This window comes from Erythrolamprus reginae, chromosome 1 (genome assembly GCF_031021105.1).
Source record: "Erythrolamprus reginae isolate rEryReg1 chromosome 1, rEryReg1.hap1, whole genome shotgun sequence".
NCBI classification, from domain to species: Eukaryota; Metazoa; Chordata; class Lepidosauria; order Squamata; family Dipsadidae; genus Erythrolamprus; species Erythrolamprus reginae.
The window spans coordinates 224,923,620-224,950,620 of record NC_091950.1 but is presented as its reverse complement, the minus strand read 5'-3'; the positions used below and the strand labels follow the sequence as shown (position 1 = coordinate 224,950,620).

The 27,001-nt window shown below is 43.2% G+C and overlaps 2 protein-coding genes across 14 annotated transcripts in view; both read left to right on the top strand.

The window, feature by feature from the left end:
* The window catches only part of COL6A3 (collagen type VI alpha 3 chain), a 180,828-nt gene that overhangs the window by 33,256 nt on the left and 120,571 nt on the right, over positions 1-27,001 (top strand). For 12 of the 13 annotated variants that reach the window (XM_070732276.1, XM_070732288.1, XM_070732286.1 and 9 more), the window contains exons 4-5: positions 8,682-9,281; positions 21,615-22,214. In XM_070732276.1, the coding sequence (XP_070588377.1) occupies positions 8,682-9,281; positions 21,615-22,214 (1,200 nt within the window). The remainder of the gene's footprint in view (positions 1-8,681; positions 9,282-21,614; positions 22,215-27,001) is intronic. The other variant, XM_070732287.1, reaches the window with a different exon arrangement.
* On the top strand, positions 755-2,173 carry LOC139157953 (collagen alpha-3(VI) chain-like). Its single transcript, XM_070735237.1, has 2 exons — positions 755-1,388; positions 2,022-2,173. The coding sequence occupies exons 1-2, from the start codon at positions 755-757 to the stop codon at positions 2,171-2,173; spliced, it is 786 nt and encodes a 261-aa protein (XP_070591338.1).

Sequence of the window (27,001 nt, the reverse complement as noted above, 5' to 3'; positions counted from 1 at the left end):
CTTCAAATGGGCATATTAAGAGCTGTCCCTTTCAACATTTCTTGTCTCCTGGATTAGTTTTGATATTCCTCAATGAACTATTGAGTCAATATATTTTAATATACTCCATAATTTGTGAAGACCCTGTAGAAACCAAGTATATAACATGCACATTCACTTTCTCTTACCTGGGCAAACAAATCACACAAACAAATCATACAAAATGATTAGATTAAATTAGATTAGATTAGATTAGATTAGATTAGAAGAGTTGGAAGGGATCTTGTAGGTCATTTAGTCCAACCCCCCACCCAAGCTGGAGACCCTATATCATTTCTGACAAATGGCAGTCCAATCTCCTGAAAGCTTCCAGTGATGAAGCTCATCCTCCTCCAAAGGCAAGCTGTTACATTGGTTGATTGTTCTCACAATGTCTCCTTATTTCTAAGTAGAAAATGTCTCCTTATTTCTAAGTAGAATCTTTCCTTGGTCAATTTCCATCCACTATTCTTTGTTGTCCTTACAAATATTGCAGTGGAAAAAGTTCTAGCTTAGTTTAGCAAGAAAAATGCATTTCTGCAAGCTGCTTTAGAAGTTTAATATTGCCACATTGTTCAATGTTTGTTAAACAAGAATAACTTCCAGGGTTTGAAAAGTTTCCATCTGCACCAGTGTAAATGAACTCAGTGTTGTTGGTGATATAAAAGAAGAGCCTGGCTATTAATATAGGACAAGATCTTCTTCCCCACTATGACCTCTGGAAAATCATAAATCAATGTGTTTTTTTAAAGATGTCAAAATCGGTGCTGCTGCTGATATAATATTTCTAGTGGATTCCTCTTGGAGCATTGGAAAAGAACATTTCCAACTTGTTCGGGAGTTTCTGTATGATGTTGTAAAACAATTAGATGTGGGCGAAAATGATTTTCAGTTTGGTCTGGTCCAGTTCAGCGGAAACCCACATTCAGAATTCCAGTTAAACACCTATCATACTTTGCAAGATGTCCTCTTCCATATTTCACACATGCCTTACATGGGGGGAGGAACCAAGACTGGACAAGGATTAGAGTTCCTAATTCGGAACCATCTAACTAAAGCTGCTGGAAGCAGAGCAAGCAATGGCATTCCCCAGATTATTATAGTGTTAACGGATGGACAATCCCAAGATGATGTGGCTCTACCATCATCTATACTTAAAACTGCTGAGGTAAACATGTTTGCCATTGGAGTGCAGGATGCAGTGGAAGGGGAATTAAAAGAAATAGCAAGCGAACCTCTTGATACACACCTATTCAACCTAGAAAACTTTACTGCTCTCCATGGCATTATAGGCGACTTAGTTGCCAGCATTCGCTCATCCATGGCTCCAGAAATGGCTGGAGTAGAAGGAGGGATTAAAGACATCACAGGTAACACTATCTGCTCTGCCATTGCAATATTTGTGTCTGAGGAAATTATTTGCTACTTTCCCATAATTTTAAGATTTTGATATGTAGTGCAAGGGCATTTCAAGGTAACAGTAATTAACTTCTAGTGCTATACTAATATTTTCTATCTGTATTATGTGCGGCTAATAGTAAAATAGCATGCAGCGTAGAAGAAAATGCAAGCAAAATGATAAGGGAAAAAGATTTTGAACAGAATATTGTTGCAAATATTTTCATTTTTGTCAATTTTCTTAAAAGTACTGCATGAGTTATTCCATGCTTGGATGCTTGAATGCTCCTGTCAGGGAGTGTGTAATATCCAGACTAGTAAAATTATACAATTACAATACACAGAATTTTAAGATTTTTACAGAAATGACAAAGGTGGTACGAAGAATAAGATATATGTGTTTATCTAACTACTGTTACTGGTAGTTAGAAGCGAAGCCCCCCCTTTCCCCATAATGTTTTGCAATTTATTAATTGCAGGATGTTTAGCCTCTCCTTGGTTGTAAGAAAAACCCTAAAATGCACATTCAAAGAGTGCAAAACAAAGCCCCCCCCCATATAATACTTTTCTGCCATTACATGTGATTTCCCTGCCAGTCTCCGCAGGCTGTACCTCTCCCCAGCTCTCTAATTATCTTTGTCCTACTGGACAGACAAATGGACAAAGAGAAGAAAGGGAACCAGAAATCATTGGCTCACAGCTGGATAGCAGAATTAAAGTGGAAAACTCCTATAAATCCCACATTTACATTAAGTAGAAGAAGAGGAGAGGAAATAATCCAGAGGTGGGCTCCTCCCAGTTCGGACTGGATTGCCTGAAATGGTAGTGACCTGCTGGTGATGTCACTGTCTGTGTGCGCCACCATTTTTGGGGTGATTTTTTCCCTGTTTGGATGGTTTCTCCTCTTCTGATGCTTGAAAAAAGGCCCTACTGCCCACCCCCAGATTAATACGGATGTTTATTTCTTCACCTGATCATCTCCTCAGCTGTGTTTCGGGCTGATTGCTGCTACTGAGCATGCACAGAAGCCAAATTGCACAAGGGACACACGCACACACACACACACAAACATCATGATGCAAAACGGTGGGGAAGGTAAATAAAAACCACCCCTTAAATAATCTGAATAAAAACTGTTTCATTTAATTAGTAAACATTAGTAAAAATGATGAAATAGAACAGAAAATATTAATTTAAATGTATCAATGATTATTCTGCAAACCTGCATTCTTGGAACTTTATTTTTATACCTTGAAATGCATGAAACAAAACAAAACCCAAAATTTAATTTAATTTAATTTAATTATTTAATTTTTAAGATTTGTATGCCGCCCCTCTCCGAAGACTCGGAGCGGCTATAATATTTGCCTTGTTTCATTACTTTTATTCATTTTGCTTAATTACATTTCTTCATGAGTCACAGCCAAATATTTCATGAATAGGGCAAATAATGAGAGTCCTAGAGGAAATCAGAAAGTACCGTACTCTTCTCTGCTAAGCTATTTCATTTTATCATTTTATTTTTTTTATTAGATTTAACAGATTAACAAAGTTGGAAGGGGCCTTGTAGGTCAGAGGTCTTCAAACTTGGCAACTTTAAGACTTGTGGACTTCAACTCCCAGAATTTTCCAGCTAGTCAGCCAGCAACCTATGGCTGGAGAATCCTGGGAGTTGAAGTTCAAAAGTCTTGAGAGAATCCTTATACAGCAGAGGTCTTCAAACTTGGCAACTTTAAGACTCGTGGATTTCAACTCCGAGAATTCTCCAACCAGCATAGCTTGTGGCTGGAGAATTCTGGGAGTTGAAGTCCACAAGCCTTAAAGTTGCCAAGTTTGAAGACCTCTGTTGTAGGTCATCATCCACCCCCCACCCCCCGCCCAAGCAGGAGACCCTATATCATTTCTGACAAATGGTAGTACAATCTCTTCTTGAGAGCCTCCAGTGCTGAAGCTCCCACAACTGCCAAACACAAGCTGTTCCTTTGGTTGATTGTTCTTATTGTCAGAAAAGTTTTCTTTATTTCTAGGTTGAATATGTCCTTGATCAGTTTTCTTCCATTATTCCTTGTCTGGCCTTCAGGTTCCTTGGAAAATAACCTAACCCCTTCCTCTTTGTGGCAGCCTCTCAAGTATTGGAATACCTATACTAAGTCTCCCTGGTCCTTCTCTTCACTAGAATGCCCAGAATTATATTCTATAGATCACGCTATCTTTATTTAAATATAACTTTAAAAAAAGGCCTTTCTGAGAAATCTATACTCATTTTACCTCCAGGAAAGATTTTTCTCACTTTTGAAGCAGAATATCCATTGAACTATATTTCAATGAAAAAAAAAAACACATTGCAAAAATGATGGAGTGAATGGAAGATGCATCATTTTCACTATCCTTAGAAAATTATGGGAGCCAAGACTTATTATTGGATGAATGGAAACTTCCCTTTCCTGCAATTACAGTAATACCTCATGATACGAACTTAATTGGTGCAAGGAGGAGGTTCGTAAGATGAAAGGTTCGTAAGACGAAACATTGTTTCCCATAGGAAACAATGTAAAGTCAATTAATCCGTGCAACCAAAAACCCCCTGCAAAAAAACGGCTTTCGGCGACTGCTGGGAAGCCGCACGGCTGTTTTAAAAGGTGACAGCCGGCCTGGGGGGCTTCCCAGCACCCCCCCGAACCCGGGTTTGGGGTTCAGGGGGGTGCTGGGAAGCCCCCCAGGCCGGCTGCGACCTTTTAAAACAGCCACGCGGCTTCCCAGCTGTCTCCGAACGCCGAACGTGGAAGTTCGGCTTTGGTATTCGGCTTCGGGAGACAGCTGGGAAGCGGCGCGGCTGTTTTAAAAGGTCGCAGCTGGCCTGGGGGGCTTCCCAGCACCCCCCGAACCCACGTTTGGGGTTTGGAGGGTGCTGGGAAGCCCCCCAGGCCAGCTGCGACCTTTTAAAAGAGCCGCGCCGCTTCCCAGCTGTCTCCTGAAGCCCAATGGCAAAGCCGAACTTCCGCGTTCGGCGTCAGGAGACAGCTGGGAAGCGGTGCAGCTGTTTTAAAAGGTTGCAGCCGGCCTGGGGGGCTTCCCAGCACCCCCCGAACCTGGGTTTGGGGTTCAGGGGGGTGCTGGGAAGCCCCCCAGGCCGGCTGCGACCTTTTAAAACAGCCGCGCCACTTCCCAGCTGTCTCCTGAAGCCGAACGCCAAAGCCGAACTTCCGCGTTCGGCTTCGGGAGACAGCTGGGAAGCGGCACGGCTGTTTTAAAAGGTGACAGCCGGGCTGGGGGGCTTCCCAGCAACCTCCCGAACAGAACCCGGGGTTCAGAAAAATTTTGCCTCTTCTTACGAACTTTGTTCGAGTTACGAACCGGCGTTCGGGAGGCTTCTGGGAAGCCCCGCCGCCCGGCTGTCACCTTTTAAAACAGCCACGCAGCTTCCCAGCAGTCTCCGAACGCCGGTTCGTAACTCGAAAAAAGTTCGTAAGAAGAGGCAAAATTTTTCTGAACCCCGGGTTTGTATCACGAGTTGTTCGTAAGACGAGGGGTTCGTATCTTGAGGTACCACTGTATTTTCCTGATAGCTACTTTCATCTCTATTAGACTCTGCTGTCTGGCAGTTTGTCTCTCCCCTCAATGAATTAGGGTTCTGGGAGTTTCATAAGATGCTGAGCAGAACTTCCTAGTTAGCCTTCATTAACAGAAGACTCTTGAGCCTTGAATCAATAACTTATCAAAAGTTCATAAACACACACACCACTCTGCAGGCAGAGCTCTGTATCAATGCTTAAGATAATAATGTTGTATTGGGTAAAAATAAAATAACTGCAAATGATTGTTCTTAAAATGGATGTTTCTTTTACATTGTGTGCACAATTATTAGGCAAGCTGTGTTTTTGAGGATTAATTTTATTATTGAACAACTACAGTGCTCTTGGGCAACCCAAAATGTTTATAAACCACAATATTTAAAAAAGTAAAAGTGAGCCTTCCTCACATTAGCCATGTCTCTAAGCACTGAACACCTTGTACTTCTGGGCACTGCAGGTAGATTGCAGTTCTAATATATGACAGCACTGGAGGATAATGGGTCCCTGGAAGCTTCATGTTTGATTCTTCTCAAATCTTTGGCAGTTAAGGTGTGTTTTTGTCTCTCAACATGTTTCTTCCAACCCTGTTGTCTATTTGCAACCAAATGTTTGATGGTTCTGTGATCGTCCCAATATCTTATTAATTTCAAGAGTGCTGCATCCCTCTGAAAGACTTGTTACAATTTTTTACTTTTCTGAATCAGTCACATCTTTTTTATCGCATTTTGCCTGAGGAAAAGAAGCTGCCTAATAATTGTGGTTGACTTAGCCTTCCATCCTTCCAAAGTCGGTAAAGATTGTTGGGGACAATATGCTTACTTTCTGTAAACTGCTTAGAGAGGGCTGTAAAGCATTGTGAAGCAGTATATAAGTCTCAATGCTATTGCTATTGCTAATTATGCACACCTTGATATAAGGTGTTGATCGCCTTAGGCCACACTATCCCTCATTACACAAATACACATCACCTGATATGCTTATGCCAAATAAGCATTCAAGTTTATAGAGGTTGGAGGTGGAAAATATGCATTAAAATGATGATATGATCAAAATACCCACTTGCCTAATAATTGTGCACATGGTGTACATGCATTCGGATATGATGCTTGGTTACTTGGGGTCAACAATAATGTGAAGAAGTATTTTTCTCTAACAACAATTAGGTGTTTCAAAAATTTAACAGGTTGGTTAATTAATTAATATTTTGTGCATGAGTTGAAATGACACCTTATGAATGCCCCCATATTAAACATTACAAGCAACTATTATCAAATGCACTGTGAAAGAGATGCTCACTATTCTAGTAACTGCAAGTGTTTACTCTTCAGCAATATGCTCTGTGTAATTGGAAACTTTAACATTGAAATTGCCTTGGTATATATTACACACTACCTTAGTTACTGCTTCCTTTTCAAGCCATCATTTCTTTGCTGTTCTGAAACTCTAAAAAGCATGCTTTAATTTGCTTTCCATCAATATTTCAACCCTTCATTGTATTCTTTGGTATAAAGATTCTTCAGCAGTGAAAAATTATCCAACTATTACGGTCTTCCTGTTTCCTTGCAATTTGCAGTATTTAACAAAAAGTCTAAACATTTTTTTTAAAAAAATCTAAATATTTTTTAAAAGTTAGTCCAAAAAATTATTATATATATTTTTTCAAACTTTCTGAGTTTCTAAGAAATCTTCATCACAAATAGTAGTCAAAAAGGGATAAGGAGATGTGGCTGCTCTTTTGAGCTACGGTATACCTTTACCAGTTAATAAACTTACAAGAAATGAGAGTCGCTGTATATACAGACTGGCTTATGAGGTATATTTTAAAATTAGATTATATAACAGGGTGTCCCAAAAGTTGCCAGAAAAAGGGAACATAACTTTATAAGTTCTAATTTTAGGAATATATTACTGATTTTAGGAATATATTACTGATGTATAGCCAAATGGCTAAGAATCTGATTACTAAAATAATAAACAGGAAATTCTGAACAAAGCTTAAAATAATATAATATATGCACATATAATAGCACATATATGTGATAGCATATATATCAAGAGCATGATACCATGGTCTTTCGAGACTGAAGGAAGCCAATGCACTAGCATATACATAATGTGCTATAATAGTATATATATATATATATATATATATATATATATATATATACACTATTATATATGCATATAATATTATAGATATTATATTCTTTTGATTGAGATGATTGAGAGTAATTAACCCAGAATTAGATGATAGTAAATCAGAATGTTTAGGCTACTGGATTATGTGAGCTGTATCATGTATCACCTTCCATAAACAGAACTAGGTTTTTCATTGCTCTTCCTGAGTGATGGGTGCACAGAAGGAAAAGGAAGAAACAAATTCAGCGCTATGATATACTTATTCTACCAGCAAGCAGAAATATCAGGGAGTGATTGGATATTACTCTAAAAATTCTACTCAACCATGAGAGACTCAAAATGGATAATCTACATGATCATAAATCCATCTTCTCAGTTGAAAAATGCATTCTCCATGCAATTATTAGGTTCGCTATTGTGGATCCAGAAACAGGCATAGCATATGTGGTTGGATAATTGTTATGACTGGATTTACCGCTTTAACACGATTCTGCATTACTTGATTGAATATCCAGTGGTATTATGTGAACAATTAAATCAGAAGTACATTTTTATTGTAATGTTAATATTTTATTCTCATAAATGACATATACAAGAATATTTATATATGCTTACTTTCTTTTCTTTTCTTCTGCACTTTTATGTAGATTATAATTAGAAAATATGCAGACAATTATAATCTAATAATCCTGAAATACAGAAAGTATATACACACACAAACATTTGGCTTTTGAATGAAGTATTTATTTAATTGTTTAATAAATTGAAACATCAAATTTTATAAGTATGTTTCCCAGGTTTTTTTTTTTAAATCCATTCTTTATTATGTTATATTTTTAACATGATGGGCCTTTAAAATCTTTTCTGATCTTTCAAAATATTTTTCTTAACTCTTATAATTTTTTATATTTCCATTGCATTTATTATCATTAGTTACTTGACTCAAATTTGTATTTTGTAAAGAAATGCATGATTGCTTCATTTGCCATGCAATTCCATATGTTTTTTTTCTGACTTAAGTCCCTTGGGAGTAAATATATATAGAATTCCAATTTAAACTGTTTCTTATTTCTGATCCATGTTGAATCTCAAAATGGAAACATTTTCCATTTACATTTTGCCACATCTTGCGGGTGTAGGAAGTAAACCCTAGACTACATATAACTGAAATGTGGCATAAGAAAGCATTTTATATAGAAAAAAGCTTCTCCCTCCATGTACAAAGTTCACATTTCTTTGATGATGAAGTTGTTTTAGAGCCTTATTATATTTTCATTTGAGAGTGAGCCATCTGTGACTGCAAAATATAGTAATGTGCAAGAATATAAAATATGAAAACTGTCCTTAGGGCAATTTTTCTAAAGACTGATCATTCATATTCAATCAGAATGCAGAACTGGCAGGCAAGTTCCATTGACTTTGATCACCACATGTTTTTCCCCTCCATAATCGTGTTTCTTTCTGTTTTTCAAAGAAACATGTTGAACGCTATTCAACTTGCATGGATTCACTTGGTTTAATGCTTTCACCTGTTGCATTTCTCTTTTTTTCAAGCACAAGAATCTGCTGACATTATTTTCCTTATTGACGGATCAAAGAACGGCGCTGTCACTTTCTCAGCCATTCGTGATTTCATTGCAAATTTAATTGAAAGACTCTCAGTTGGAGCTGAGCTCATACGCATTGGGGTGGTTATGTTTAGTGATGAACCCAGAACTATATTCTCCTTGAACAGCTACACCCAAAAAGTTGATATTGTAGAGGCAGTGAAGGCCCTTAGCATTCTTGGTGGCGAGGAAGCTAATATTGGAGATGCTCTTGATTTTGTCATGCAAAACCACTTCACCCACTCAGGAGGCAGCCGAATAGAGGAAGGTGTGCCACAGATTTTAGTGCTCATAAGTAACATTGAGTCTAGTGATGACATAAGAGAAGGAGTTTTAGCAATGAAGCAAGCTAGTATATTCTCATTTTGCATTGGGGTCCAAAATGCTGACAATGCAGAGCTTCAGCAAATTGCTACTGATGCAAGCTTCATATTTACTGCCCTGGATACACATAACCTTGGTGAACTTCAAGAACTCTTACTGCCAAACATTGTTGGAGTGGCCCAAAGGCTCATTTTGTTAGATGCCCCAACCATTCTTACAGAAGGTATGTATTTTTCAATGAACTGTTATCTTCAATTTAGTTATTTTTGCTCTTACACCAAATGTTATTTGTTTGATAGTAGCCTGAGGATTGAGACTGATGGGATTGAAGATAGATGCTTATGTGTAACTGCATTAACATACTGACATGACTATACAGCAAGGCACATGTAATACTGTTATCTTCCTACCAAAGTAGTACTTACTTACGTACTCTACCATTTAAAAAATTCACTAAGATATAGTTACTATTATTGCTACTATCATGACCACTATCATGAGCAGGGGTTGTGAAATTCTAAATGGCATTGCCAATTTTAACAGCTTTGCTTTTGCCTGAAATTTAGGACCTCATCTTTCTTAGGTTTTTCAGGGAAAAAATAAACATCAGAGTGAAGGATGAGAACCACACCTTTGCTTGTCATAGTGGTTGGTTTCCAAATGTTTCCTTACCAGGCTACCTAAGATCTTCAGCAGAGTTTACGGGATGTCACTGTCAGTGCTACTCTGTAAGGCCTTCAAGTGTGGGAGTGTCAAGTAAGGGTCTTGTGACAGGACTTGTGAGGGATTAGCTGTGAGTCATCAGTGGGTCTTGATGAGTCAACTATATCATCACATCAATTAAAAATCAGGATCCACAAACATCAGCTGGCAGTCAAATGCCATGATCCCAAATCCAACACCAAACAACACCAGTTTGATTGGGCAATGCAAAAATCATTGGCCACGTTACAATCTGCCATGCTTCTGAGTTCAACGAAGTCTGGCACTCCATAAGTAATTCCATTAACAGACACATTGACCAACAACCAGCTATGAATCCATCAGAATCCAAATCAGCTACAAAGTCAACCAGAGACAGCACGGACCCTGACTCAACCCATGCAATTCCTCCCCCCCTCAAGGACCCTGACCTGAGATAATCTTATCACAAGACTCATCACAACACTCACTGATGACTGACAGCTGACCCATTATAAGACCTGTCACAAGACCCTCACTTTACACACACTCATACCTGAAGCTCTTATAAAAAGAACACCAACATCCCCTAACGTCCACTAAAGATGTTACTTAGCCTGGTAATAAAACATTTGGAAACCAACCCACAAGCTCAGAGAAAGAACCTTTATCCCCATCTTTGCTTGTCTTAAAAGTTTTTGTCTTTTATTCTACGCAACACATACATTTATACATATCAATGTTGTTTGTTTAATCTATACATACAAGTCTGCCTGGGCTTTCTATTTTAAAAAGGTCCACCTTTTTATACTTGTTTTATAAGAGCTTCAGGTATGAGTACCAACTTCCTCTAGGTCAGTGTTTTTCAAACTTGGCAACTTTAAGCTGTGTGGACTTCAGCTCCCCAGACAGGACAGAATTGTCCAGTCAATAAGCTCTAGATCAGAGGTGTCCAGCTTGTGATGACATGTTGTTGTCATGTGATGTATCACAACTCCCCCCCTTTGCTAAAATGGGGTGGTGTGTCATGGCCAGAGTATGATGCCCATTAGTTTGACACCCATCTAGTCCAAGTTTCAAGGTCTTAGCATTCCTAAATCATTTAATGCAATCATGGGGTTCTAGAATGAAATAAAGGATCTACTGCAATTTTAAAAGTGCTCAATCTATATCTGATCTGCTATAGAACAGCAGGATCTGAAAAATAAAAACAACTCATAGAATGAAACTCTTAGTAATCATTCCTGTCACCAAGATTCCAGATTTAAAAAAGGTACCCATCAGTGTCCTGGTGATAAGTCAACTAACTTACTATTTTTCAGTCTGGAATCTCTATTTCACTAATCTGTCTCTCTATTTTTTCAAAGTTGAATGTTGCAGTTCTGGAGATAATGAAAATGACATTCAACCAAAGCCCGGTTTCCAACTCTGTTTCAAACTTTAAATAATCCTAGGAACAAAGTGGGATGAGTGGGTTGAAAAGACAAGTAGGGTGGGAAAAGCTATGTCTTCTTGCTTTCCAACCTCCAGGTTACCTGAATGGCCTTTAAAAATGTTAAGACTGTTCTGGAAGTCTGGATTAGAATAATAGAATTGTCTTACTATTATCATTTAGTATAATTTACAATGGATTATGTATAAAATGCTGTCTCTGTCCCATAACCAAGCTTAAAAATAACTGGAGAAAGTCCAGATAATTTGCTTCATCTAGGGTATTTTGTAGGAAAATACTTGTAGGAAGATGCTATCCAAGTGCTATTTATTTAGGACTCCACTCCCAAATCCATACAGGGAGGATCTCTTAGGAAGGATTGTACTGGCAGTCCAGGTGGTCACATCTATCTGCAGCTCCGGGAAGGACCCCAAAAAGTTCTAAAACTACAGACATTTATTATATTCAACCATAATGTTTAATAATGAAATGACTTTTCAATCACTGTGAGCTGTATACAATATTTTATGGAAATATTCTGGCTCTAAATTCAATTCAATTCAATTCAATTTATTAGATTTGTATGCCGCCCCTCTCTGAAGACTCAGGGCGGCTCACAATAGTAATAAAAACAGTATAAAAATGGAACAAATCTAATAATAAAATTATATAAAACCCCCCCAACAATTTAAAAACCATACAGCACATACATACCAAACATAAAATATAAGAAAGCCTGGGGGAGATGTCTTAATTCCCCCATGCCTGGCGATATAGGTGGGTCTTGAGTAACTTGCGAAAGACAAGGAGGGTGGCAGGCATTCTAATCTCTGGGGGGAGTTGATTCCAGAGGGCCGGGGCTGCCACAGAGAAGGCTCTTCCCCTGGGGCACGCCAAATGACATTGCTTGGTCGATGGGACCCGGACTCTGTGGGACCTTATCAGCCGCTAGGATTCATGCGGTAGAAGGCGGTTCCGGAGGTATTCTGGTCCAATGCCAGGAAGGGCTTTAAAGGTCATTACCAACACTTTGAATTGTGACCAGAAACTGATCAGAAACTGCAGCCAGTGCAGGCCACGGAGTGTTGTAGAAACATGGATGAATCTAGTAAGCCCCACGATAGCTCTCACTGCCGCATTCTGCACGATCTGAAGTTTCCGAACACTTTTCAAAGGTAGCCCCATGTAGAGAGCCTTGCAGTAGTCGAACCTCGAGGTGATAAGGGAATGAGCGACTCTGAGCAATGACTCCCTGTCCAAATAGGGCCGCAACTGGTGCACCTGGCAAACCTAGGCAAACGCCCTCCTCGTCACAGCTGAAAGATGGTGTTCCAATGTTAGCTGGGGATCGAGGAGGATGCCCAAGTTGCGAACCCTCTCTGAGGAGGAAAAAAGCTCCCTCCCACGGTAATGGACAGACAGATGGAAGTGTCCTTGTGAGGCAGAACCCACAGCATTCTGTCTTGTCGGGGTTGAGATTGAGCCTGTTAGCACCTACCCTAACAGCCTCCACGCACCAACACATCACTTCCACTGCTTCGCTGACTGGACAAGGGGTGGAGATGTATAACTGGGTATCATCAGCATATTGATGATACCTCACCCCGTGCCCTTGGATGATCTCACCCAGCGGTTTCATGTAGATATTAAATAGCAGGGGGGAGAGGACCGACCCCTGAGGCACCCCACAAGGGAGAAACCTAGAGGTCAACCTCTGACCCCTCACTAACACCGACTTTGACCGACCGGAGAGGTAGGAGGAGAACCACTGAAGAATAGTGCCTCCCACTCCCAACCCCTCCAGCTGGCGCAGAAGGATACCATGGTCGATGGTATCAAAAGCCGCTGAGAGGTCAAGAAGCACCAGGACAGAGGACAAGCCCCTGTCCCGGGCCCGTCAGAGATCATCCATCAACGTTACCAAAGCAGTTTCCATGCTGTAGCCGGGCCTGAAACCAGACTGCTGAGGGCCTAGATGCTTCTTCCAAGGACCGCTGGAGTTGGAGCGCCACCACCTTCTCAACAACCTTCCCCATAAAGGGAAGATTGGAGACTGGACGATAGTTGTTGAGCACGGCTGGGTCCAGGGAAGGCTTCTTGAGGAGGGGGACCCCTCCCCAAGGAGGCGTTGACAATCTCCTGGACCCAGCTTCGTGTCACCTCTCGGCCGGCCAAAACCAACCAAGAGGGACACAGATCCAGTAAACAGGTGGTGGAACTCACAGCTCCAATGGCCTTGTCCACGTCATCAAGTGTCACCAAGTCAAACTCCTCCCAGATGGATGGACAAAGACGTTTAGCCCCAGTCATCTCGACTGACTCATTGTCAGTCGATACTGCTATACAACTGGAGTTGAGATCTGCCTAGATCCGAGCGACTTTATCAGCGAAAAATGAGTTAAATTCCTCGGCACTGCCCTGCAAGGGCTCCCCAACTCCCATCTGATTTAGAAGGGAGCGGGTCACCCTAAACAGAGCGGCTGGGTGGGATTCTGCTGATGCAATCAAGGCTCACATCTTTTATTTTATTTATTTATTTATTTATTATTTAGATTTGTATGCCGCCCCTCTCCGCAGACTCGGGGCGGCTCACAGCAAAGTGAAAACAATTTACAACAAATATAAATTACTATTTAAAAATATTTAAAAAAACCAATTTTCTAAACAAACATACATACAGACATACCATTCATAAATTGTAAATGCCCGGGGGAGATGTCTCAGTTCCCCCATGCCTGACAACAAAGGTGGGTCTTAAGAAGCTTACGAAAGGCAAGGAGAGTAGGGGCAGTTCTAATCTCCAGGGGGAGTTGGTTCCAGAGGTCCGGGGCCGCCACAGAGAAGGCTCTTCCTCTGGGGCCCACCAACCAACATTGTTTAGTTGACGGGACCCGGAGAAGGCCCACTCTGTGGGACCTAATCGGTCGCTGGGATTCGTGTGGCAGCAGGCGGTCTCGGAGATATTCTGGTCCAGTGCCATGCAGGGCTTTAAAGGTCATAACCAACACTTTGAATTGTGACCGGAAATTGATCAGCAACCAATGCAGACTGCGGAGTGTTGGTGAAACATGGGCATACCTGACTGCTCTCGCAGCTGCATTCTGCACGATCTGGAGTTTCTGAACACTTTTTAAAGGTAGCCCCATGTAGAGAGCATTACAGTAGTCGAATCTCGAGGTGATGAGGACATGAGTGACTGTGAGCAGTGAGTCCCGGTCCAGATAGGGCCGCAACTGGTGCACCAGGCGAACCTGGGCAAACGCCCCCCTCGCCACAGCTGAAAGATGGTTCTCTAATGTGAGCTGTGGATCAAGGAGGACGCCCAAGTTGCGGACCCTCTCCAAGGGGGTCAATAATTTCCCCCCCCCAGGGTAATGGAAGGACAGATGGAATTGTCCTTGGGAGGCAAAACCCACAGCCACTCCGTCTTATCCGGGTTGAGTTTGAGTCTGTTGACACCCATCCAGGCCCCAACAGCCTCCAGACACTGGTACATCACTTCCACTGCTTCGTTGACTGGACATGGGGTGGAGATATAAAGCTGGGTATCATCAGCGTACTGATGATACCTCACCCCATGCCCTTGAATGATCTCACCCAGCGGTTTCATGTAGATATTAAATAGCAGGGGGGAGAGGACCAACCCCTGAGGCACCCCGCAAGGGAGAGAACTCAGGGTTGACCTCTGACCCCCCATCAACACCGACTGCGACCGACCGGAGAGGTAGGAGGAGAACCACTGGAGAACAGTGCCTCCCACCCCCAACCCCTCCAGACGGTGCAGAAGGATACCATGGTCGATGGTATCGAAAGCCGCTGAGAGGTCAAGAAGCACCAGGACAGAGGATAAACCCCTGTCCCGGGCCCGCCAGAGATCATCCATCAACGCGACCAAAGCAGTTTCCGTGCTGTAACCGGGCCTGAAACCAGACTGCTGGGGACCTAGATAATCGGCTTCTTCCAAGGACCATTGGAGATGGAGTGCCACCACCTTCTCGACAACCTTCCCCATAAAGGGAAGGTTGGAGACTGGACGGTAGTTATTGAGTACGGCTGGGTCCAGGGAAGGCTTCTTGAGGAGGGGGCGCATGAGCGCCTCTTTATAGGATGATGGAAAGGACCCCCTCCCCAAGGAAGCGTTGACAATCTCCTGGACCCAGCTCCGTGTCACCTCCCTGCTGGCCGAAACCAGCCAGGAGGGACACGGGTCTAGTAAACAGTTGGCGGAACTCACAGCTCCAATGGCCTTGTCCACTTCATCAGGTGTCACCAGATCAAACTCTTCCCAGACAGGTGGACAAGTAAGGGCCCCAGCCACCTCGACTGACTCGTTGTCAGCCGACTCTGTTTTCCAATTGGAGTCGAGGTCCGCCCGGATCTGAGCGATTTTATCAGCGAAAAATGTGTTAAAATCCTCGGCACTACTCTGTAAGGGCTCCCCAACTCCCCCCTGGTTAAGAAGGGAGCGGGTCACCCTAAACAGAGCGGCTGGGCAGGATTCCGCTGATGCAATCAAGGTGGCATGATATGCACATCTTGCCGCCTTGAGCGCCACTTTGTAAGTCTTAATAAAAGCTCTTACAAGTGTTCGATCGGATTCAGACTTACTCTTCCTCCATCGCTTCTCTAGACGTCTCTTCTGGCATTTCAACTCCTGGAGCTCCTCTTTGAACCATGGAGCTCTACGGGGTCTAGCGCCACGGAGAGGTCGCAAAGGCGCAATCTGATCAAGAGCCTCCGCTTCAGCCTTGTTCCAGGCTTCCGCAAGAGATTCCGTCGAACTGTGGACAAGTGCATCTGGAATAACCCCAAGCACCATCTGAAAGCCCTCTGGGTCCATCAGGCGTCTGGGGCGGAACATCTTAATTGGTTCCACCTCCCTGCAGGGAAGAATTGGAGCCAGAAAGTCAAGCCGTAGTAGAAAATGGTCTGACCATGACAAAGGCAATACTTCTAAGCCCCTTAGTCTCAGACCATTGCTCAATTGCTCAGAGAGGAATACCATGTTGGGTGCGTGCCCTCCCTCGTGAGTCGGACCCTGTATTACTTGAGTCAGGTCTATGGCTGTCCTGGTGGCCATGAACTCCTGTGCCAGTCCAGAGGCTTCGCCGAGTGACGGCAGGTTGAAGTCCCTCAAGACAATAAGTCTGGGGAACTCCACCGCCAACCCGGCTACCTCCTCGAGCAGCACAGGCAGGGCTTTTGACATGCAGCTGGGAGGCAGGTACGTGAGAAACAAGCCCACCTGAACCCCTAAGTCCAACTTCATCAAGAGAGACTCGGAACCCGCAATCTCTGGAGCAATGAATCTACGTAGGCAAAGGCTCTCCCTGGCTATAATAGCCACTCCTCCCCCCCTTCCCCAGGGTCGAGGTTGATGCCATATCTGAAACCCAGCTGGGCAAATTTCAGAGAGAGGAACTCCTCCCTCTGGGCCCAGCCAGGTTTCAGTAATACATGCCAGGTCGGCCTCCTCATCCAGGATTAAATCGCGGATGAGGAGAGCTTTATTTACCACCGACCTGGCATTAAGCAGCAGCAACCTGAGCCCAGGGCCAGAATTACACACATCACCAGTACCCAAGGTTGGGCTCACAGAGCCAGAACAAGGGATCGTTATTAAGCAACGATCCCTCGTTCCCCTGGAACGGCTAACTCTGTGGCCCCCACCATATCTGCCTCTCCCCAGCAACACCGGGATATTCTGATCCTCTGTCACCTCAGAGATTACTGCCCCTGCTCCTCCCACCTCTCCGGCGTCAGGTGGGCCAAATCCGTCATTCATACTATTTCCAATTTTCTCATTCATACCATACTCCCACCCACCCCAACCATCACACTCATACCAATCATTCACTCCATGCACAAGATTATGTCTACCCCAATCATCCATTAATTAAAAGACCCCCGCAATAATGTTAAAAAAGAATTAAATTAATAGTAGTTAAAAACACTAATAAAATATGTCACAATAAATACATATAAAATAGAAAGTAGAAAAAAATCATAAAATTAATAATTAATAGTATAAAATCAGATCTTAATATTAGTTAATCATCGGTCAATCAATCAATCCAGGTGTAATGTCTTTTGTAGATCTTCTATAGGTCTTAGGTCTTAAAAGGTCTTAACCCCCCCCCCAAAAAAACCCTGCTGTTTTCTACAGTCAGTCCACTAGGGGGCATAGATCTTCTATAAAGTGCATAGCAGTCAGGAGGATGGGGGTGGGGGGGGAGATGACAAACCATGATAGGCATTTACAAAGTTAGTATTAGCAATGTCCCTAGGCCAATTGGCCATATTGTTCCCGAGCAACCAATTCCGTCTTTCTCACCCCCTCTAATCATTTTTGTTGTTGTTGTTCCAATGTCCAGCAGGTCCATCAGTCTCCACAGTCTTTCCATCCCACTTAACCTCCCCTCGGCACCAGCAACTCTCACCCACTGGTGCCATGCGGGGGGGGACCGGGGGGGGGGGGTTGTTGTCCCTGAATGTTCCCCACTTGCAGTTATCCTCTGCCACTGGCAACAGGTCGCTCCCATCTCGGTATTGATCTCCACTTCTCTCCGTCGCCTCCATTATCCCCTGGCCTCCACCACCTCGGCGCTGGTCACTCTCACTCACCGGGGTCGGGGGGGGCTCAGTTCAACAGTGACCCCACGCTCCACGTTCTCTCGATTCCTTTCCTCTCTCTGATGTTTGTGTTTTGCACAAGGCACCGCACTTGCCGCCTTGAGCGCCACTTTGTAGGTCTTAATAAAAGCTCTTACAAGTATTCGATCAGATTTGGACTTTCTCTTCCTCCATCGCTTCTCTAGCCATCTCTTCTGGCATTTCAACTCCTGAAGCTGCTCGTTGAACCATGGAGCTCTACGGGGTCTAGTGCCACAGAGAGGTCACAGTGGCGCAATTCAGTCAAGAGCCTCCGCTGCAGCCTTGTTCCAGGCCTCAGCAAGAGATTCCGCCGAGTTGTGGACAAGTGAATCTGGTAGAACCCCAAGCGCCCTCTGAAACCCCTCTGGGTCCATCAGGCGTCTGGGGCAGAATCTCCTAATCGGTTCCGCCTCCCTGCAGGGGAGGATTGGAGCCAAGAAATCGAGCCACAGTAGAAAATGACCTGACCATGACAAAGGCAATGTTTCTAAGCCCCTTAGTCTCAGACCATTACTCAATTGCTCCGAGAGGAATACCATGTTGGGTGTGTGTCCCCCCTCGTGAGTCGGACCCTGAACTACTTGGGTCAGGTCCATGGTTGTCATGCTGGCCATGAACTCCTTGTGCCAGTCCAGAGGAACTGCCGAGCGACAGCAGATTGAAGTCCCCCAGGACAATAAGTCCGGGGAACTCCACCGCCAACCCGGCCACCTCCTCGAGCAGCACAGGCAGGGCTGTTGACACGCAGCTGGGAGGCAGGTACATGAGTAACAAGCCCATCTGAACCCCTAAGTCCAACTTCACAAGAAGAGACTCACAACCTGCAATCTCAGGGGCAACGAGTCCACGCAGGCAAAGGTTCTCCTTGGCTACAATAGCCACTCCTCCCCCCCTTTCCCTGGGGTCGCGGCTGATGCCATACCTGAAACCCAGCTGGGCATATTTCTGAGAGAGGAACTCCTCTTCTGGGCCCAACCAGGTTTCAGTCACACATGACAGATCGGCCTCCTTCTCCAGGATCAAATAGCGGATGAGGAGAGCTTTGTTTACAACAAATCTGGCATTGAGTAGCAGCAGCCTGAGTCCAGGGCCCAGATTACACTTGTCACCAGTACCCCGGGTTGAGCTCACGGGACCAGAACAGGGGATTGCTTTTAGGCAGCGATCCCTTTTTCCTCCAGAACGGCTAGCCCCGTGATTTCCGCCATATCTACCTCTCCCCAGCAAGAGTGGAATATTCTGGCCCTCTGTCACCCTGGAGATAGATATCCCCATCCCTCCTGTCTCTCTATCGCTAGGTAGGCTAAAAATTCATATTGCTCTCATTATTCAAATACATATTATCCCATCAACCCCACTCATTTGATTTATACAAATCAGCCCTCCCGCCCCAGTCATCCAACCTGAACCCTCCCCCACATTCATTCATCTCATATGTATCATTCTCACTATTCCCACCATTCCACCTTTCCCAGTCATCCATCATTAAAATCAACAATAAATTAGTTAAAAAATTAATTTAAAATTAATTTAAAATTACTATAATTACTATAATTAATATAAAGCTGAAAGCTAAAATTCTAAAATTCATCCTAATTAATAGAGATATGGATAATAGAAAAGTAGCTCTAATTTCACCCAAAATTAAACCTTTTCTAAAGAGTGTGAAACACATAGTTCTTGAATGCTTACCTATTTATATGCTGGACAAATGAAAGTTTGAAAACAGGAAAGATGCATGTTATCCTCATTTCAAGTGCAGTAGTCTCTCTACCTATCATCTCAAGATTTGATAGTTGAATCTTTTTATTAGTACTTTTACAGTCCAGAGTAATAGATCTTTTGGAGCTAAAAGTGATTGATATGAATTTCATATCTGAAATCATATTTGCCCTAAGTTCTATTATTTCCCACATCATCATTTTTGTACTGAACAGGATTCAAATGATCTGCTTCATCTAGGATGCTCTATAGTTAAGTTGCTACTATTATCTCACAACTTCCTTAATAACTTGCTGAGTTATTCTTCTGTTGGAGCTGGATATGTATAGTCTGAAGTACCGTACATATGTATATTATTTATTTTTTTATTGATGCCAATGGGTAATTAGTTTGCTTCCAGTCAGTGCTGAGTTCACTATTTGTTTGTTTGTTTGTTTGTTTGTTTGTTTGTTCGTTCATTCATTCATTCATTCATTCAATCACATGCTGACAACCTATCTTCTGGCTTAAGGTAGCATACACATGTCTATCTGCAGTAAAATTAACTACAGTGGTCCCTTGATTTTTGTGGGGGATATTTCCAAGACCGCTTGTGAAAGTCAAATTTCCATGAAGTAGAGATGCTCCCTTCCTTCCTTCCTTCCTTCCTTCCTTCCTTCCTTCCTTCCTTCCTTCCTTCCTTCCTTCATTCATTCTTTCCTTCCTTCCTTCCTTCCTTCCTTCCTTCCTTCCTTTCTTCCTTCCTCCCCCTCCCTCCTCCATTCTTGGTTTTACTTACCCCCAGAACCTGCAGGGGCAATGGGGTGTCAAGCTGGGTTCTTTGCTGCACTTGCTGCCGGCGTCTCCCATGGTGGTGGCGGCAGCACAGGTGCTCAGAGTCAGGGCAGGGGGAGGGGAAGCTCAAGGCAAGAGGGATCCAAGCCAGGACTCGAAGCCAGGATTCCAGGCCGGTCAACTGGGAGGTCGGATGCTATCAGTAAGGGAGATGGCTTAGGTGGGTGGGGGAAGAAGAGGCGGGTGGCGGCGGGTGGCAGTAAGGCTTGGTTTGGAGCGTACCAACACTCTGAGAATTAAAGGGGAGGGATTGGGAGGCTGGGGTGGAAGCAGAGCTTTTATTTAAAGAAGCAGGACAGCTGGGGTTGGGGGGGGGAGAGTTAAAATGCACAGTATTGTACAGAGGGCAGCTGCAGGAAAACCTGTGGTGTTCAAAAAGCCGTGGATTTTTTATTAATATTTTTTGAAAACCTGTGGTATAGCCTTTCCGCAAAAGTCAGACCCGCAAAAGTCAAGGGACCACAGTATAGCGATTAAAACTATTTTAACCCCCTCAAAATATTTTCAGCCCCACCGAAAAGTGTAACTGTAAAGGAGAGTGGGGAATCAAACTAACCTACCACAGCATGCTGTTCCATATTTGAGGAAAAGTGGAAACTATTGTTGTAGTTAATTGTAGTTAATTGTGGCAGACTGGGCAAAAGGATCTCCTTGGCAATTTTTGGGACAGTTTGTATAGAAGTACATAATGTTGCAATAATAAAGCTTTTTTCACAGTTCTATATGAGAGCAATTACCATATAATTTCAAGGTGATAGGTTAATTTAATTTATTTTCAATGGGAATATCATCAAGGTATTATTAAATCCCTTTAACATATTATTGGAATTGTGTGCTCATTCATAAAGCTGTTCATTTACTGATGTTGGTTTCCTGCAGGTTTTGGACCTAGGTATGTTTTGCTGTTATAAAGTTGTTTAGTTACCTTCACTTGGTCTTTCCATGCATGGAAATGGGAGGGGAGGCAGAATTTTATAGGCTTTGATGTTATTCTATTGTAAAGTCAGAAAAATGTAGTCGCATGAATATTACTATGAATTTTAAGCAGAAATACTGAAGTGCAAAAAAATCATAAACCTAAAGTTAGATTGAATATACTATAACTCAACAATTAAAGTAAATGTCTTGTACAACAAATAGGAATTTTTATCAATTAATGCTTGCACTGATTCAGAATTTGTTCGTGTTCTTCAATGAGTAAGCACACTGACTGCTTATATATTGTTGTTACAGTTGTTGAAGTCAATAAGAGAGACATAGTCTTCCTGATAGATGGTTCTACTGCATTGGGACCTGCCCCCTTTAATGCAATTCGTGATTTCGTGGCCAAAACCATCAACAGAATGGAAATTGGACCAGATCTCATTCAAGTCGCAGTGGCACAATATGCAGATACTGTAAGACCAGAATTTTATTTAAATAGTTTCCAGACAAAAAAAGATATCGTCACCAATGTTAGGAAAATAAAACCAATGGGTGGTGCCACACTTAATACAGGCTCAGCATTGCAGTTTGTTAAAAACAACTTCTTCACCACTGCCGCTGGGGCCAGGATTGATGAAGGTATCCTTCCCATGTTGATTCTGATCACTGGAGGTGTGTCCAGGGATGATGTTCTCCAATCAGCACAAGAAATTAAAAGGAGTGGCATCGTGGTCCTTGCTGTGGGAGCCCGAAATGCTGATCGTGCTGAACTTGAACAAATTGTCTACCAATCAAACATGGTTTTCACCCCAACAGAATTCCGCACAGTTGCACTAACAACCATCATTACTGATTTTTTGACAGCTATAAGGTTATCTGGAGAATTTGCGGAAATACCACCAACAGAAGGTAATTTCTGTTCATTTTATTTAACACTTTTTAAAAAAGAAAATTAACAATGTATGTATGTATGTATGTATGTATGTATGTATGTATGTATGTATGTATGATTCCTGTCACTAGCTGGTACATACTGATAGCCCTTTTTTTAGTGACCACAATTAGTGGTCACTAAATAGTCACTAAGTGAAACTGCAACTGTATTTAATTTACTTCAGCTTCCTTTTGCAATACTAATCTGTGAAGGTCATTAATGAGAGGATTAGTTATTAAGTTCCTTTTTCACAACTATCGCAAATTGGAAAAGTTACTATAAAAGTCAGTTGCTAAACAAGAATTGCCTATAGAGTCTATTCACTGCTTGAAGTATTTTATGGATAGGTTTTTATTGTTTGTATTTAACTATATAATTTTGACAATTAAAAGTTGGTATAGAAAACATTGCATATATTGTAGCTAACATTTGAAAACATTCGCTAGATATATTTTTCCGTATATTTCTTTTGCCTTACATGTAAAAATGGCAGGTTCAAACATCATGGTGATCAAATTAATAAATGGACAATACTAAGGTCATTGTACATTTATTAATTTGATCACCATGATGTTTCTGCTAAATTGAACTAGCTGGAATCAGTTATCCCTTATTCAGTTTCCATACTATTTAATTATTCAGTAATTACTTAGTTCATTTACAGCTATTAGCTCTTTATTAGTAGCCATAACATTTTATTCATTCATTTATTTATTATTTATTTATTTACTTATTTATATATTTATTTATTATCTATTATCTATCATCTATCTATCTATCTATCTATCTATCTATCTATCTATCTATCTATCTATCTATCTATCTATCTATCTATTTATTTGACTTCTATGCTGCCCAATCCCGAAGGACATAGGGCAGCTTACAGTAATAATATAAATACAAATACAAGTAGATACAGGACAATAAGAATAAGTCAAATATAATATCTAAAACCATAAAACCCCATATTAAAAAAGAACCCATTAATTATAAAACAGTCATAATCACATGCATACATGCCATTCATGCAGTTTGGCATTGTCAGTTGTTAGTTCATGACCCCCCAGGCCTGCCGGCAAAGCCAGGTCTTGGTGGCTTTATGGAAGACCAGTAGGGTGGGAGCAGTACAGACATTTGGAGGTAGTTGGTTCCATAGAGCCGGGGCAGCCACAGAGAAGGCCCTCCCCTGCGGTTCTGCCAACCGGCATTGCTTAGTCGATGGGACCTGGAGGAGGCCAACTCTGTGTGCTCTTATTGGTCTCTGGAAGATATGTGGCAAGAGGCGGTCGCGTAAATAGTTTGGCCCTGAGCTATGTTAGGAGAGAAATACATATTATATTTTTCTAAAGACTTGTATATCCTGTTTCAAAATAATAGAAATACTTTTTCTCTCCCATCAAAATTAGATAATAATAAGTTAGTTAAAAATTTACAATCCATAATTTATTTTAAGCATTGAGAAAAGGAAGTTTTTTTAAATAGAAAATTTAATCCTTGAGATGGTTAATCTACTTTCTTCTCCATCATATGTTCATCTGGTAGTGTAACTGTTCGCTCTAATCTTTTCATACAACAGTGGTCCCCAAACTACAGCCCGTGGGCCGCATGCGGCCTACTGAGGCCATTTATCTGGCCCGCGGGTGAATGACAGGAGCACAGGATGCATCCATATCCTCTGCTCCTGGCCACTGTTCCCTCTAGTGGCTAGGGGAGCTGGGCATCAGAATTGGGGTGGGGGAGCAGCAAGGAAAGTGCGGGGAAGTCTTGCACCAGCAAAGGTTCGCGTGCGCCTTCACGCGTGAGCTCACCATTCCACTGCCAGCCCACCATGCACCTGGTGGGGTGGGGAGGCTGAGCACTCTGCCGCGAACTTCAAAGAGGCTCGGCACCGGCCCATCCGCAGCGGACAGTGCCGGGGGCAGCAGCGGCTCCCTCTCCTTCCCCACCACCTGTGTCTATCGCTGGTGCCTCCCGCCAAGACGGGGATTGCGCCTGGAGGAGGCGGTGAGTCTCTGTGCCCACTCGCTGAGGCACTTCCACATTCAGAGCTGGAGCGACAGCTGGGCACAACACACACACATCCATGCACACATCCACCTCCTCCTCCTCTTTGAGTTGCCAGCTCCCGTTTTCTGAATGGGGATTGAATGGGAGTCCGGGGTCGGAGGATGGAGGCTTGTCGGGTGAGTCCTCTGCAGGGAGAGAAGAGGGAGGGTGAAAGAGGGAAAAGAGAGAGAGGGAAGTGGAGAGAAAGAAAGAAAAGGGAAAGAGAAGGGGAAAAGAGGGAGGAAAAGAGAAGTAGAGAGGAAGGAAGGAGGGAGGGAAGGAGGGAAGGGGGAGAAAGAGGGAGAGAGAAAGGGAGGAAGAGAGGGAGGGAGGGAGGAAGAGAGATAGCAAGAGAGAGAGTGAGAAAGAGAGCAAGAGAGAGAAAGAAAGCAAGAGAGAGAGAGAACAAGAGAGAGAGAGAAAGAAAGCAAGAGAGAGAGAAAGAGATCAAGAGAGAAGAGAGAAAGAAAGCAAGAGAGAGAGAGAGAGAGAGAGAGAGAAAGAGAGTGAGAGAGTGAGAGAGAAAGAAAGCAAGAGAGAGAGAGAGAGAGAAAAGGAGAGGAAGGAGGGAGGGAGGGAAATAGAGAGAGAGGAAATAGGGAGGGAGGGAGGAGAAATGGAGGGAAAAGGAAGGAAGGAACGAACGAACGAAGGAAGGAAGAAGAAATGAATGGAGGGACGGAGGAAGGAAGGACTTTTTTTGGGGGGGAGGAAAGTGTAAATTTTTTAAAGTTTTTCTCTCAACATACATTCAAACAATATAGTGTACCATCTAATTTTCCATGAATAAAATGCGGTATTTTGTTAGTAACTAATATCAATCATCAAAAAAGTTGCAAAAGTTTTTTTTCTAATGTTGTCATCCAGGTATATACCGTATTTTTCACTCCATAAGACGCAGTTTTTTTCCTCCCAAAGTAGGATGAAAAATCAGCCCCGTCTTATGGAGCGAAGATGCAGGCAGGGAGGGGGGGGGAGGCTGCGAACTCGGAAGCGCCATTCCGCCGGCTGGCTGGCTAGCTGCTGCCTGGCCCCCTCCCTCCCGGAGGAGGGTCTCCCTCCGCACCACCAGCGGCGCTCCCCCCGCCAGCCAGCCAGCCAAGCCCCGCGCCCGCCGGAACCGGCTCCTTGCTCTCCCCCCGCCGCCCGCCGTGTTTGCAGGAGGTGGGGAGGGTCGGGCGGCCCACCAAGGCCAGGAGGGACGCCGCTGTCCCCCCTTCCCTCTCTCCGCCCGCCGCTGCGCCTCCTTGACGCCGAGAGGAAATGCCGGCAAAGGCTTTTCTCAGCGGAGGCCGGCAAAGGCGATATTCAATGTTGGGGGCGCATGGGCGGTTGCGCACGCTCCCTATCTCCCTGCTAGCCCACTCGGAATATTCAAAATAAGAAAAGCCTTTGCCGGTGAAGGTTTTTCTTATTTTGAATATTCCGAGTGGGCTAGCAGGGAGATAGGGAGCGCGTGCAACCGCCCGTGCGCCCCCGACATTGAATATCACCTTTGCCGCCGGCCCCGCCTCTCCTACAACCCCCTTGCTGAGAGCCCGGGACGAAAGTGCTCTCGGCAAAGGTGAGGCGGGCAGGGCGTGCGCGCGTCACCGCTGAGAAGAACAGAGAGAGAACGAGAGTGAGTGAGAGCAACAGACAGCAAGATAGTGAGAAAGAGAGAGTGAGAGAAAGGGGGGAGAGAGAGAAAGAGAGAGGGGGAGAGAGAGAAAGAGAGGGAGAGGGAGAAAGAGAGTGGGAGAGGGGGGAGAGATAGCAAGAGAGGGAGAGAGAGAAAGAGAGAGGGAAAGGGGGGAGAGAAAGAGAGAGGGAGAGGGGGGAGAGATAGCAAGAGAGGGAGAGAGAGAAAGAGAGAGGGAAAGGGGGAGAGGGGGGAGAGAAAGAGAGAGGGAGGGAGAGAGAGGAGATAAAGGAAGAGGAGAGAGAGAAAGGAAGAGAAAGAAAGAAAGAGGGATAGAAAGAGAGTGAGAGTGAGAGATGCTCAGTGAGCCTTTCTTTGAAGTTGCCTTTCTTTCTTTCCTTCCTTCTTTCTTTCTTTCTTTCTCTCTCTTTCTCTCTTGCTCTTTCATTCTTATTTCTTTCTCTTGCTTTCTTTCTTTCTCTTTCTTTCTCTCCTTCCTTCCCTCCTTCCATTTCTTTCATTCCCCCTCTCTATTTTTATTTCTTTCATTTTCTTTCTTTCTCTCTTTCTTGCTTTCTTTCTTGCTCTTTTTCTTTCTCTCTTTTACCTTCCCTTCCTCTATTTCTTCTTTTCTTTCTCCTTCCTACATTCTTCCCTCCCTCCCTCCCTTCAGTCCTTCCTCTCTTACTCTCCCCTTTCATAAGTTTCCTTGCTTCCTTCCTCTGTTCCTGTTCCTTCCCCCTTTCTTTCTTTCTTTCTTTCTTTCTTTCTTTCTTTCCTTCCTTTCCTCCCTCCATTTCTTGCTTTCCTTTTCCTTCCTCCCTTCTTTCCTCCCTCACTCCCTTCTTTCACTCCTTCCTCTCTTCCTCTCCCCTTTTTGGCTCAAAATATTTTTTTTCTATTTTCCTCCTCTAAAATCTAGGTGCGTCTTATCAGCAGGTGCGTCTTATAGAGCGAAAAATACGGTACTTTTCTTTTAATTAAATTCCCTCCTTAATGTTCCTTCAAAAAGTACGACATCAAATATATTTTTAACTTATTAACCATTATGCCAAAGTGCTTCCTTCTTTCTTTATACATTTTTCTATAAACCAA

Bases quoted from the DNA above. Each gene is read 5' to 3' on its own strand.
- LOC139157953 (XM_070735237.1), top strand. From the start codon at position 755: ATGTGTTTTTTTAAAGATGTCAAAATCGGTGCTGCTGCTGATATAATA. The intron at 1,389-2,021 runs GTAACACTATCT...CAGTCTCCGCAG, and splicing joins AGGGATTAAAGACATCACAG to GCTGTACCTCTCCCCAGCTC.